Genomic DNA, 15,921 nt, shown 5'->3' with positions numbered 1-15,921 from the left:
CACGTCACAAGCGAGTATCACACGTCATAGCTGCCGAGTATCACACACCTCAGCTGAGTATCACACATCACAACCGAGTATCACACACCACAGCCGAGTATAACAAGTCATAGCCGCCGAGTATCACACACCACAGCAGAGCATCACACGTCACAGCCGAGCATCACACATCACAGCCGAGCATAACACGTCACAGCCGCCGAGTATCACACACCACAGTCGAGTATCACACGTCATAGCCGCCGAGTATCACACACCACAGCCGAGTATCACACATCACAGCCGAGTATCACACACCACAGCCGAGTATCACACACCACAGCCGAGTATCACAAACCACAGCTGAGTATCACAAACCACAGCCGAGTATCACACGTCACAGCCGAGTATCACACGTCATAGCCGCCGAGTATCACACACCACAGCCGAGTATCACACGTCACAGCCGAGCATCACACGTCATAGCAGAGTATCACACGTCACAGCCGAGTATCACACGTCACAGCCGAGTATCACACGTCATAGCCACCGAGTATCACACACCACAGCCACCGAGTGTCATATACATCACAGCCGAGTATTACACATCACAGTTTTCCAATTATAACACATCATAGCTTTCCAAGTATCACACATCAGAGCCGAGTATCACACATCACAGCCGAGTATCACACGTCGCAGCCGAGTATCACACGTCACAGTCGAGTATCACACACCCAGCTGAGTATCACACGTCATAGCCGCCGAGTATCACACACCACAGCCACCGAGTGTCATATACAGTACAGACCAAAAGTTTGGACACACCTCATTTAAAGATTTTTCTGTATTTTCATGACTATGAAAATTGTACATTCACACTGAAGGCATCCAAACTATGAATTACCACATGTGGAATTATATACTTAACAAAAAAGTGTGAAACAACTGAAAATATGTCTTATATTCTAGGTTCTTCAAAGTAGCCACCTTTTGCTTTGATGACTGCTTTGCACACTCTTGGCATTCTCTTGATGAGCTTCAAGAGGTAGTCATAGCCGCCGAGTATCACACGTCATAGCCACCGAGAGTCACATACATCACAGCCGAGCATTACACATCACAACTTTCCGAGTATCACACATCACAGCTTTCCGAGTATCACACATCACAGCCAAGTATCACACGTCACAGCCAAGTATCACACGTCACAGCAGAGTATCACACGTCACAGCCGAGTATCACACGTCACAGCCGAGTATCACACGTCACAGCCGAGTATCACACACTACAGCCGAGTATCACACACTACAGCCGAGTATCACAAGTCATAGCCGCCGAGAATCACACGTCATAGCCGCCGAGTATCACACGTCATAGCCGCCGAGTATCACACGTCATAGCCGCCGAGTATCACACACCACAGCCACCAAGAGTCATATACATCACAGCCGAGTATTACACATCACAGCTTTCCGAGTATCACACATCACAGCCGAGTATCACACGTCACAGACGAGTATCACACGTCACAGCCGAGTATCACACGTCATATCCGCCGAGTATCACACGCCACAGCCGAGTATCACACGTCACAGCCGAGTATCACACACCACAGCCGAGTATCACACACCACAGCCGAGTATCAGACGTCATAGCCGCCGAGTATCACACACCACAGCCACCGAGTATCATATATTTCACAGCCGAGTATTACACATCACGGCTTTCCGAGTATCACACATCACAGCAGAGTATCACATCACAGCCGAGTATCACAAACCACAGCCGAGTATCACACACCACAGCCGAGTATCACACGTCATAGCCGCCGAGTATCACACGTCATAGCCGCCAAGTATCACACGTCATAGCAGCCGAGTATCACACACCACAGCCACCGAGAGTCATATACATCACAGCCGAGTATTACACATCACAGCTTTCCGAGTATCACACGTCACAGCTTTCCGAGTATCACACGTCACAGCCGATTATCACACGTCACAGTCAAGTATGACACGTCACAGCCGAGTATCACACACCACAGCCGAGTATCACACGTCATAGCCGAGTATCACACGTCATAGCCGCCGAGTATCACACGTCATAGCCGCCGAGTATCACACGTCATAGCCGCCGAGTATCACACGTCAAAGCCGAGTATCACACACCACAGCCACCGAGTCATATACATCACAGCCGAGTATTACACATCACAGCTTTCCGATTATCACACATCACAAGTCACAGCCGAGTATCACAAGTCACAGCCGAGTATCACACGTCATAGCCGCCGAGTATCATAAGTCATATCCACCGAGTATCACACATCACAGTCGAGTATCACACATCACAGTCGAGTATCACACGTCACAGCCAAATATCACACGCCACAGCCGAGAATCACACGTCACAGCCGAGTATCACACACCATAGCAGAGTATCACACACCACAGCCGAGTATCACACACCACAGCCGAGTATCACATGTCATAGCCGCCGAGTATCACACGTCATAGCCACCGAGTATCACACACCACAGCCAAGTATCACACACCACAGCCGAGTATCACACGTCATAGCCGAGTATCACACACCACAGCGGAGTATCACACGTCATAGCCGCCGAATATCACACATCACAGCCGAGTATCACACACTACAGCCGAGTATCACACACCACAGCTGAGCATCACACGTCACAGCCGAGCATCACACGTCACAGCCGAGTATCACACGTCACAGCCGAGTATCACACACCACAGCTGAGAATCACACGTCATAGCCGCGGAGTATCACACACCACAGCCGAGTATCACACATCACAGCCGAGTATCACACACCACAGCCGAGTATCACACACCACAGCCGAGTATCACACACCACAGCCTAGTATCACACATCATAGCCGCCGAGTATCACACATCATAGCCGCCGAGTATCACACACCACAGCTGAGTATCACACGTCATAGTCGCCGAGTATCACACGTCACAGCCGAGTATCACACACCACAGGCGAGTATCACACACCACAGCCGAGTATCACACACCACAGCCACCAAGTGTCATATACATCACAGCCAAGTATTACACATCACAGCTTTCCGAGCATCACACATCACAGCTTTCCGAGTATCACACATCACAGCCGAGTATCACACGTCATAGCCGCCGAGTATCACACGCCATAGCCGCCGAGAATCACACGTCATAGCCGCCGAGTATCACACGCCACAGCCGAGTATCACACGCCACAGCCGAGTATCACACGTCACAGCCGAGTATCACACGCCACAGCCGAGTATCACACGCCACAGCCGAGTATCACACGTCACAGCCGAGTATCACACGTCACAGCCGAGTATCACACGCCACAGCCGAGTATCACACCCACAGCCGAGTATCACACACCACAGCCGAGTATCACACACCACAGCCGAGTATAACACGTCATAGCCGCTGAGTATCACATACCACAGCCGAGTATCACACGTCATAGCAACCGAGTATCACACACCACAGCCGAGTATCACACACCACAGCCGGGTACCACACCCCACAGCCGAGTATCACACGTCATAGCCGAGTATCACACACCACAGCCGAGTATCACACGTCATAGCCGAGTATCACACACCACAGCCGAGTATCACAAGTCATAGCCGCCGAGTATCACACACCACAGCCGAGTATCACACATCACAGCCGAGTATCACACACCACAGCCGAGTATCTCACGTCACAGCTGAGCATCAAACGTCACAGCCGAGTATCACACACCACAACCGAGTATCACACACCACAGCCGAGTATCACAGACCACAGCCGAGCATCACAGGTCAAAGCCGAGTATCACACGTCACAGCCGAGCATCACACGTCACAGCCGAGCATCATACGTCACAACCGAGCATCACACGTCACAACCGAGCATCACACGTCACAGCCGGGTATCACACGTCACAGCCGGGTATCACACGTCACAGCCGAGTATCACACATCACAGCCGAGTATCACACACCACAGCCGAGTATCACACACCACAGCCGAGTATCACACACCACAGCCACCGAGTGTCATATACATTACAGCCGAGTATTACACATCACAGCTTTCCGAGTATCATACATCACAACTTTCCGAGTATCACACATCACAGCCGAGTATCACACATCACAGCCAAGTATCACGCACTACAGCCACCGAGTGTCATATACATAACAGCAGAGTATTACACATCACATCTTTCCGAGTATCACATATCACAGCTTTCCGAGTATCACACATCATATCCGAGTATCACACATCACAGCCGAGTATCACACGTCACAGCCGAGTATCACACGTCACAGCCGAGTATCACACACCACAGCCGAGTATCACACACCACAGCCGAGCATCACACACCACAGCCGAGCATCACACGTCACAGCCGAGCATCACACGTCACAGCCGAGCATCACATGTCACAGCCGGGCATCACACGTCACAGCCGAGTATCACACGTCACAGCCGAGTATCACACACCACAGCCGAGTATCACACACCACAGCCGAGTATCACACACCACAGCCACCGATTGTCATATACATTACAGCCGAGTATTACACATCACAGCTTTCCGAGTATCACACATCACAACTTTCCGAGTATCACACACCACAGCCGAGCATCACACACCACAGCCGAGCATCACACGTCACAGCTGAGTATCACACGTCACAGCCGAGCATCACACATCACAGCGGAGCATCACACGTCACAGCCGAGCATCACATGTCACAGCCGGGCATCACACGTCACAGCCGAGTATCACACGTCACAGCCGAGTATCACACACCACAGCCGAGTATCACTCACCACAGCCGAGTATCACACACCACAGCTGAGTATCACACACCACAGCCGAGTATCACACACCACAGCCACCGAGTGTCATATACATTACAGCCGAGTATTACACATCACAGCTTTCCGAGTATCACACATCACAACTTTCCGAGTATCACACATCACAGCCGAGTATCACACATCACAGCCAAGCATCACACACTACAGCCACCGAGTGTCATATACATAACAGCCGAGTATTACACATCACATCTTTCCGAGTATCACATATCACAGCTTTCCGAGTATCACACATCATATCCGAGTATCACACATCACAGCCGAGTATCACACGTCACAGCCGAGTATCACACGTCACAGCCGAGTATCACACGTCACAGCCGAGTATCACACACCACAGCCGAGTATCACACATCATAGTCGCCGAGTATCACACATCACAGCCGAGTATCACACGTCACAGCCGAGTATCACACGTCACAGCCGATTATCACACGTCATAGCCGCCCAGTATCACACACCACAGCCGAGTATCACACACCACAGCCGAGTATCACACACCACAGCCTAGTATCACACACCACAGCCGAGTATCGCACACCACAGCCGAGTATCGCACATCATCGCCGCCGAGTATCACACACCACAGCCGAGTATCACACACCACAGCCACCGAGTGTCATATACATCACAGCCAGTATCACACATCACAGCCGAGTATCACACGTCACAGCCGAGTATCACACGTCACAGCCGAGTATCACACATCACAGCCGAGTATCACACACCACAGCCGAGTATCACACACCACAGCCGAGTATCACACGTCATAGCCGCCGAGTATCACACATCACAGCCGAGTATCACACACCACAGCCGAATATCACACACCACAGCCGAGTATCACACACCACAGCCACCGAGTGTCATATACATAACAGCCGAGTATTACACATTACATATTCCTAAGTATCACATATCACAGCTTTCCGAGTATCACACATCATAGCCGAGTATCACACATCACAGCCGAGTATCACATGTCACAGCCGAGAATCACACGTCACAGCCGAGTATCACACGTCACAGCCGAGTATCACACACCACAGCCGAGTATCACACACCACAGCCGAGTATCACACGTCTTAGCCGCCGAGTATTACACACCACAGCCGAGTATCACACACCACAGTCGAGTATCGCACACCACAGCCGAGTATCGCACGTCATAGCCGCCAAGTATCACACACCACAGCCGAATATCACACACCACAGCCACTGAGTGTCATATACATCACTGCCGAGTATCACACATCACAGCCGAGTATGACACGCCACAGCAGAGTATCACACGTCATAGCCGCCGAGTATCACACACCACAGCCGAGTATCACACACCACAGCCAAGTATCACACACCACAGCCAAGTATCACACACCACAGTCGAGTATCACACGTCATAGCTGAGTATCACAAGTCATAGCCGCCGAGTATCACACATCACAGCCGAGTATCACACACCACAGCCGAATATCACAAACCACAGCCGAATATCACACACCACAGCCGAGTATCACACACCACAGCCGAGTATCACACACCACAGCCACTGAGTGTCATATACATTACAGCCGAGTATCACACATCACAGCCGAGTATCACACATCACAGCCAAGTATCACACATCACAGCCAAGTATCACACACCACAGCCACCGAGTGTCATATACATAACAGCCGAGTATTACACATCATCTTTCCAAGTATCGCATATCACAGCTTTCCGAGTATCACACGTCATAGCCGAGTATCACACATCACAGCCGAGTATCACACGTCACAGCCGAGTATCACACCTCACAGCCGAGTATCACACGTCACAGCCGAGTATCACACATCATCGCCGCCGAGTATCACACATCACAGACGAGTATCATACACCACAGCCGAGTATCACACGTCATAGCCGCCGAGTATCACACACCACAGCCGAGTATCACACACCACAGCCGAGTATCACACGTCATAGCCGCCGAGTATCACACACCACAGCTGAGTATCACACGTCATAGCCGCCAAGTATCACACATTACAGCCGAGTATCACACACCACAGCTGAATATCACACACCACAGCCGAGTATCACACACCACAGCTGAGTATCACACACCACAGCCACCGAGTGTCATATACATTACAGCCGAGTATTACACATCACAGCTTTCCGAGTGTCACACATCACAGCCAAGTATCACACACCACAGCCACCGAGTGTCATATACATAACAGCCGAGTATTACACATTACATCTTCCTAAGTATCACATATCACAGCTTTCCGAGTATCACGCATCATAGCCGAGTATCACACATCACAGCCGAGTATCACATGTCACAGCCGAGAATCACACGTCACAGCCGAGTATCACACGTCACAGCCGAGTATCACACACCACAGCCGAGTATCACACACCACAGCCGAGTATCACACGTCTTAGCCGCCGAGTATTACACACCACAGCCGAGTATCACACACCACAGTCGAGTATCGCACACCACAGCCGAGTATCGCACGTCATAGCCGCCGAGTATCACACACCACAGCCGAGTATCACACACCACAGCCACCGAGTGTCATATACATCACTGCCAAGTATCACACATCACAGCCGAGTATCACACGCCACAGCCAAGTATCACACGTCATAGCCGCCGAGTATCACACACCACAGCCGAGTATCACACACCACAGCCGAATATCACACACCACAGCCGAGTATCACACACCACAGCCGAGTATCGCACACCACAGCCGAGTATCGCACACCACAGCCGAGTATCACACACCACAGCCACTGAGTGTCATATACCTTACAGCCGAGTATCACACATCACAGCTTTCCGAGTATCACACATCACAGCCGAGTATCACACATCACAGCCGAGTATCACACATCACAGCCAAGTATCACACACCACAGCCACCGAGTGTCATATACATAACAGCCGAGTATTACACATCACATCTTTCCAAGTATCGCATATCACAGCTTTCCGAGTATCACACGTCATAGCCGAGTATCACACATCACAGCCGAGTATCACACGTCACAGCCGAGTATCACACATCATAGCCGCCGAGTATCACACATCACAGACGAGTATCATACACCACAGCCGAGTATCACACGTCATAGACGCCGAGTATCACACACCACAGCCGAGTATCACACACCACAGCCGAGTATCACACACCACAGCCGAGTATCACACACCACAGTCGAGTATCACATGTCATAGCTGAGTATCACACGTCATAGCCGCCGAGTATCACACATCACAGCCGAGTATCACACACCACAGCCGAATATCACACACCACAGCCGAATATCACACGTCATAGCTGAGTATCACACGTCATAGCCGCCGAGTATCACACATCACAGTCGAGTATCACACGTCATAGCTGAGTATCACACGTCATAGCCGCCGAGTATCACACATCACAGCCGAGTATCACACATCACAGCCGAGTATCACACACCACAGCCGAATATTACACACCCCAGCCGAATATCACACACCACAGCCGAGTATCACACACCACAGCCACTGAGTGTCATATACAGTTATATGAAAAAGTTTGGGAACCCCTATTAATCTTAAGCTTAATGTTTTCTAAAAATTGGTGTTTTTGCAACAGCTATTTCAGTTTGATATATGTAATAACTGTTGGACACAGTAATGTTTCTGCCTTGAAATGAGGTTTATTGTACTAACAGAAAATGTGCAATCTGCATTCAAACAAAATTTGATAGGTGCATAAGTATGGGCACCTCACCAGAAAAGTGACATTAATATTTAGTAGATCCTCCTTTTGCAAAAATAACAGCCTCTAGTCGCTTCCTGTAGCTTTTAATGAGTTCCTGGATCCTGGATGAAGGTATTTTTGACCATTCCTCTTTACAAAACAATTCCAGTTCAGTAAAGTTTGATGGTCGCCGAGCATGGACAGCCCTCTTCAAATGATCCCACAGATGTTCAATGATATTCAGGTCTGGGGACTGGGATGGCCATTCCAGAACATTGTAATTGTTCCTCTGCATGAATGCCTGAGTAGATTTGGAGCGGTGTTTTGGATCATTGTCTTGCTGAAAGATCCATCCCCTGCGTAACTTCAACTTTGTCACTGATTCTTGAATATTATTGTCAAGAATCTGCTGATACTGAGTGGAATCCATGCGTCCCTGAACTTTAACAAGATTCCCGGTGCCGGCATTGGCCACACAGCCCCAAAGCATGATGGAACGTCCACCAAATTTTACTGTGGGTTTTTCTTGGAATGCTGTGTTTTTTGCCGCCATGCATAACGCCTTTTTGTATGACCAAACAACTCAATCTTGGTTTCATCAGTCCACAGGACCTTCTTCCAAAAGAAATTGGCTTCTCCAAATGTGCTTTTGCATACCTCAGCCGACTCTGTTTGTGGCGTGCTTGCAGAAATGGCTTCTTTCACATCACTCTCCCATACAGCTTCTCCTTGTGCAAAGTGCGTTGTATAGTTGACCGATGCACAGTGACACCATATGCAGCAAGTTGATGCTGCAGCTCTCTGGAGGTGGTCTGAGGATTGTCCTTGACTGATCTCACCATTCTTCTTCTCTGCCTTTCTGATGTTTTTCTTGGCCTGCCACTTCTGGCCTTAACAAGAACTGTCCCTGTGTTGTTCCATTTCCTTACTATGTTCCTCACAGTGGAAACTGACAGGTTAAATCTCTGAGACAGCTTTTTGTATCCTTCCCCTGAACAACTATGTTGAATAATCTTTGTTTTCAGATCATTTGACAGTTGTTTTGAGGAGCCCATGATGCTACTCTTCAGAGGAGATTCAAACAGGAGAACAACTTGCAAGTGGCCACTTTAAGTAGCTTTTCTCATGATTGCATACACCTGGCTATGAAGTTCAAAGCTCAATGAGGTTACAAAACCAAAAAAAGTGCTTTAGTAAGTCAGTAAATGTAGGTAGGAGTATTTGAAACAAGAAAATGATAAGGGTGCCCATTCTTATGCACCTATCAAATTTTGTTTGAATGCAGATTGCACATTTTCTGTTAGTACAATAAACCTCATTTCAAGGCAGAAACATTACTGTGTCCAACAGTTATTACATATATCAAACTGAAATAGCAGTTGCAAAAACACCAATTTTTATAAAACATTTATAAAACATTAAGCTTAAGATTAATAGGGGTGCCCAAACTTTTTCATATAACTGTACATTACAGCCGAGTATCACACATCACAGCTTTCCGAGTATCACACATCACAGCCGAGTATCACACATCACAGCCAAGTATCACACACCACAGCCACCGAGTGTCATATACATAACAGCCGAGTATTACACATCACATCTTTCCAAGTATCACATATCACAGATTTCCGAGTATCACACGTCATAGCCGAGTATCACACATCACAGCCGAGTATCACACGTCACAGCCGAGTATCACACGTCACAGCCGAGTATCACACGTCATAGCCGCCGAGTATCACACATCACAGACGAGTATCATACACCACAGCCGAGTATCACACGTCATAGCTGCCGAGTATCACACACCACAGCCGAGTATCACACACCACAGCCGAGTATCGCACACCACAGCCGAGTATCGCACACCACAGCCGAGTATCACACGTCATAGCCGCCGAGTTTCACACACCACAGCCACCGAGTGTCATATACATCACAGCCGAGTATCACACATCACAGCCAGTATCACACGTCACAGCCGAGTATCACACATCACAGCCGAGTATCACACACCACAGCCGAGTATCACACGTCATAGCCGCTGAGTATCACACACCACAGCCGAGTATCACACACCACAGCCAAGTATCATACATCACAGCCGAGTATCACACACCACAGCCGAGTATCACACACCACAGCCACCGAGTGTCATATACATCACAGCCGAGTATTACACATCACAGCTTTCCGAGTATCACACATCAAGCCGAGTATCACACATCACAGCCGAGTATCACACACACTACAGCGAATTATCAAAGCTGCCGAATATCACATATTACAGCCTTCGAGTATCACACATCACAGCTCACATCACTACTGAGCTGCTGTGTATCTAATTCTATCATGTGTGATACCTTCAGCTGAGCTTTGTATTTAAGCCCCTTATGTGTGATACTTTCTCTCAGGGCACTCACCTGACTCTTACGAGGGTGGCGGTAGAGAAAGGGTGGATGAGTTCTGTGGGGCTCCACTCACAGGTGATATTATGCGTGGGGTGTCGGTGGTAGCAGGAGAGACTTGTGCCCTCTTGAGGTTCATCTGTGGATGTGAGTGGAGAAGATCACATGACCTCAGGAATAATAAGTAAGTGCCCCCTTGTGAAGGCTCCTCCCCTTCCTGTGAATCATCACTATATTCGTCTTAACTACTTAGAGCCTCTGTGGTTCCCAAATACTAGATGGGCCAATCAGTAGACTGGAATATATACCACCTAAATCTGAATCTGAGAAATTGTCTTGTGAGGTTGAGGTTTGTCATCAGGAAGGAATGTACTGTGGGGACATCACACTGTGTGTGGTAAATGCATTGTGCAGACATCATACTGCGTGGGGGGAATGTACGGTGGGGACATCATACTGTGTGTGGTAAATGCACTGTGCAGACATCATACTGTGTGTGGGGAATGTACTGTGCAGACATCATACTGCGTGGGGGGAATGTACGGTGGGGACATCATACTGTGTGTGGTAAATGCACTGTGCAGACATCATACTGCGTGGGGGGAATGTACAGTGGGGACATCATACTGTGTGTGGTAAATGCACTGTGCAGACATCATACTGCGTGGGGGGAATGCACTGTGCAGACATCATACTGTGTGTGGTAAATGCACTGTGCAGACATCATACTGCGTGGGGGGAATGTACGGTGGGGACATTATACTGTGTGTGGTAAATGCACTGTGCAGACATCAAACTGCATGGGGGGAATGTACGGTGGGGACATCATACTGTGTGTGGTAAATGCACTGTGCAGACATCATACTGCGTGGGGGGAATGCACTGTGCAGACATCATACTGTGTGTGGTAAATGCACTGTGCAGACATCATACTGCGTGGGGGGAATGTACAGTGGGGACATCATACTGTGTGTGGTAAATGCATTGTGCAGACATCATACTGCGTGGGGGGGATGTACGGTGGGGACATCATACTGTGTGTGGTAAATGCACTGTGCAGACATCATACTGTGTGTGGGGAATGTACTGTGCAGACATCATACTGCGTGGGGGGAATGTACGGTGGGGACATCATACTGTGTGTGGTAAATGCACTGTGCAGACATCATACTGCGTGGGGGGAATGTACAGTGGGGACATCATACTGTGTGTGGTAAATGCACTGTGCAGACATCATACTGCGTGGGGGGAATGCACTGTGCAGACATCATACTGTGTGTGGTAAATGCACTGTGCAGACATCATACTGCGTGGGGGGAATGTACGGTGGGGACATTATACTGTGTGTGGTAAATGCACTGTGCAGACATCAAACTGCATGGGGGGAATGTACGGTGGGGACATCATACTGTGTGTGGTAAATGCACTGTGCAGACATCATACTGCGTGGGGGGAATGCACTGTGCAGACATCATACTGTGTGTGGTAAATGCACTGTGCAGACATCATACTGCGTGGGGGGAATGTACGGTGGGGACATCATACTGTGTGTGGTAAATGCACTGTGCAGACATCATACTGCGTGGGGGGAATGTACAGTGGGGACATCATACTGTGTGTGGTAAATGCACTGTGCAGACATCATACTGCGTGGGGGGGATGTACGGTGGGGACATCATACTGTGTGTGGTAAATGCACTGTGCAGACATCATACTGCGTGGGGGGAATGTACGGTGGGGACATCATACTGTGTGTGGTAAATGCACTGTGCAGACATCATACTGCGTGGGGGGAATGCACTGTGCAGACATCATACTGTGTGTGGTAAATGCACTGTGCAGACATCATACTGCGTGGGGGGAATGTACTGTGGGGACATCATACTGTGTGTGGTAAATGCACTGTGCAGACATCATACTGCGTGGGGGGAATGTACGGTGGGGACATCATACTGTGTGTGGTAAATGCACTGTGCAGACATCATACTGCGTGGGGGGAATGTACGGTGGGGACATCATACTGTGTGTGGTAAATGCACTGTGCAGACATCATACTGCGTGGGGGGAATGTACGGTGGGGACATCATACTGTGTGTGGTAAATGCACTGTGCCGACATCATACTGCGTGGGGGGAATGCACTGTGCAGACATCATACTGTGTGTGGTAAATGCACTGTGCAGACATCATACTGCGTGGGGGGAATGTACGGTGGGGACATCATACTGTGTGTGGTAAATGCACTGTGCAGACATCATACTGCGTGGGGGGAATGTACGGTGGGGACATCATACTGTGTGTGGTAAATGCACTGTGCAGACATCATACTGCGTGGGGGGAATGTACGGTGGGGACATCATACTGTGTGTGGTAAATGCACTGTGCAGACATCATACTGTGTGGGGGGAATGTATTGTGGGGACATCATACTGTGTGTGTGTGTGTGGAATGTACTCTGGAGACATCATATTGTGGGTACTGAGGGACATCATACTATGTGTGGGGACATTATACTGTGTGGGGAGGGAATGTACTGTGGGGACATCATACTGTGTGGGGAGGGAATGTACTGTGGGGACATCATACTGTGTGTGGAGAGAATGTACTGTGGGGACATTATACTGTGTGTGGAGGGAATGTACTGTGGGGACATTATACTGTGTGTGGAGGGAATGTACTGTGGGGACATCATACTGTGTGTGGAGGGAATGTACTGTGGGGACATCATACTGTGTGTGGAGAATGTACTGTGGGGACATCATACTGTGTGTGGGGAATGTACTGTGGACATCATACTGCGTGGGGGGAATGTACTGTGGGGACATCATACTGTGTGTGGTAAATGCACTGTGCAGACATCATACTGCGTGGGGGGAATGTACGGTGGGGACATCATACTGTGTGGGGGGAATGTACTGTGGAGACATCATACTGTGTGGAGGGAATGTACTGTGGGGACATTATACTGTGTGTGGAGAGAATGTACTGTGGGGACATCATACTGTGTGGAGGGAATGTACTGTGGGGACATTATACTGTGTGTGGAGAGAATGTACTGTGGGGACATCATACTGCGTGGGGGGAATGTACGGTGGGGACATCATACTGTGTGTGGAGAGAATGTACTGTGGGGACATTATACTGTGTGTGGAGGGAATGTACTGTGGGGACATCATACTGTGTGTGGGGAATGTACTGTGGGGACATCATACTGTGCTGGGGGCAGAGAGGGAGCCATGTAAGCGGTACCATATTGTGTGGGTACACTAGTGGACCTCACTAGGAGAATATTCTTTTGTGGACAGACATACAGGGCTGAGTGAGGCTCGGTTAATGGCTTAGTGTAAAATGTTAATGTACCGCCATATATCTCCTCTCCGTCCTTCCTGACTTTCAGTGTTAGGGGTATAAGAAGTAAGCCCTGCCACCTTCAGGTCCAATGTCGCGTGACTTGTCGGTTTTGTTGATTGGCTTTTGAGTCCCCCAATGTCTCCTCACCTCTTACCAGCAGCTCCACAGAGCACACAGGGGCATCGTCCCTATAACATGTGTAGTTTCCCTCGTCCTCATAAGCCACAGAGCTCAGGACAAGATGGCCGCCCTCTGTCATGTGTAGTGGTCTTTGGCTTCTATGGGGGCTTCCGTGACTCCAGGACACTTGACCTTCACACCCTGCACATGTCAGGTTTACATTGGAGAAAAGTGCAACCAAGATGGCATTCTCAGGAACCGCTGGAGGAGGAACAGAGATGGCTATTATAATCAGCAATATAACCGGCCAGGTTATTACGGTATTATACATTCTAATGAGTGGTATAACAAGCCGGGCTACTATGGTATTATACATTCTGATGAGCGGTATAACAAGCCAGGCTATTACGGTATTATACATTCTGATGAGCGGTATAACAAACTGAGCTCTTACGGTATTATACATTATGATCAGTGGTATAGCAAACCGGGCTGTTAAGGCATTATACATTATGATCAGTGGTGTAGCAAGCTGGGCTATTACGGTATTATACATTATAATCAGTGGTATAGCAAGCCGAGCGGTTATCGTATTATACATTATAATCAGTGGTATAACAAGCCTGGCTGTTACGGTATTATACATTATAATCAGTAGTATAGCAAGCCTGGCTGTTACGGTATTATACATTATAATCAGTGGTATAACAAGCCTGGCTGTTACGGTATTATACATTATAATCAGTAGTATAGCAAGCCTGGCTGTTACGGTATTATACATTATAATCAGTAGTATAGCAAGCCGGGCTGTTAAGGTATTATACATTATAATCAGTAGTATAGCAAGCCGGGCTGTTAAGGTATTATACATTATAATCCGTGGTATAGCAAGTCGGGCTATTACGGTATTATACATTATAATCAGTGGTATAGCAAGCCGGGCTGTTAAGGTATTATACATTATAATCAGTGGTATAGCAAGTCGAGCTATTACGGTATTATACATTATAATCAGTTGTATAGCAAGCCGGGTTATTACACTATTATACATTATAATTAGCTTTATAACGAGCCAGGCTATTACAACATTATACGTTATAATCAGCAGTATAACAAGACGGCTATTATGGCATTATACATTATAATCAGTGGTATAGCAAGTTGGGCTATTAGGGTATTATACATTATAATCAGTGGTATAACAAGCCAAGCTATTACGGTATTATACTTTATAATTAGCTTTATAACGAGCCAGGCTATTACGACATTATACATTATAATCGGCAGTATAATAAGCTGGGCTATTACGGTATTATACATTATAATTAGTAGTATAACAAGCTGGGTTATTACGGTATTACACATTCTAATCAGCGGTATTATGAGCCAGCTTACTG

General features: G+C 48.3%; 1 protein-coding gene across 1 annotated transcript in view; it reads right to left on the bottom strand.

The window, feature by feature from the left end:
- The window catches only part of IL6R (interleukin 6 receptor), a 47,789-nt gene that overhangs the window by 24,716 nt on the left and 7,152 nt on the right, over positions 1-15,921 (bottom strand). The window contains exons 2-3 of the mRNA XM_073639233.1: positions 14,552-14,785; positions 11,070-11,193 (exon numbers count right to left, since the gene is read on the bottom strand). Of these exons, the coding sequence (XP_073495334.1) occupies positions 11,070-11,193; positions 14,552-14,785 (358 nt within the window). The remainder of the gene's footprint in view (positions 1-11,069; positions 11,194-14,551; positions 14,786-15,921) is intronic.

Source organism: Phyllobates terribilis, unplaced genomic scaffold (genome assembly GCF_046119375.1).
Source record: "Phyllobates terribilis strain yellow unplaced genomic scaffold, ASM4611937v1 Scaffold_7__3_contigs__length_470593459, whole genome shotgun sequence".
Classification (NCBI taxonomy): domain Eukaryota; kingdom Metazoa; phylum Chordata; class Amphibia; order Anura; family Dendrobatidae; genus Phyllobates; species Phyllobates terribilis.
Note: the sequence above shows the minus strand (reverse complement) of the source record. Positions and strands in the feature narration are given on the sequence as shown.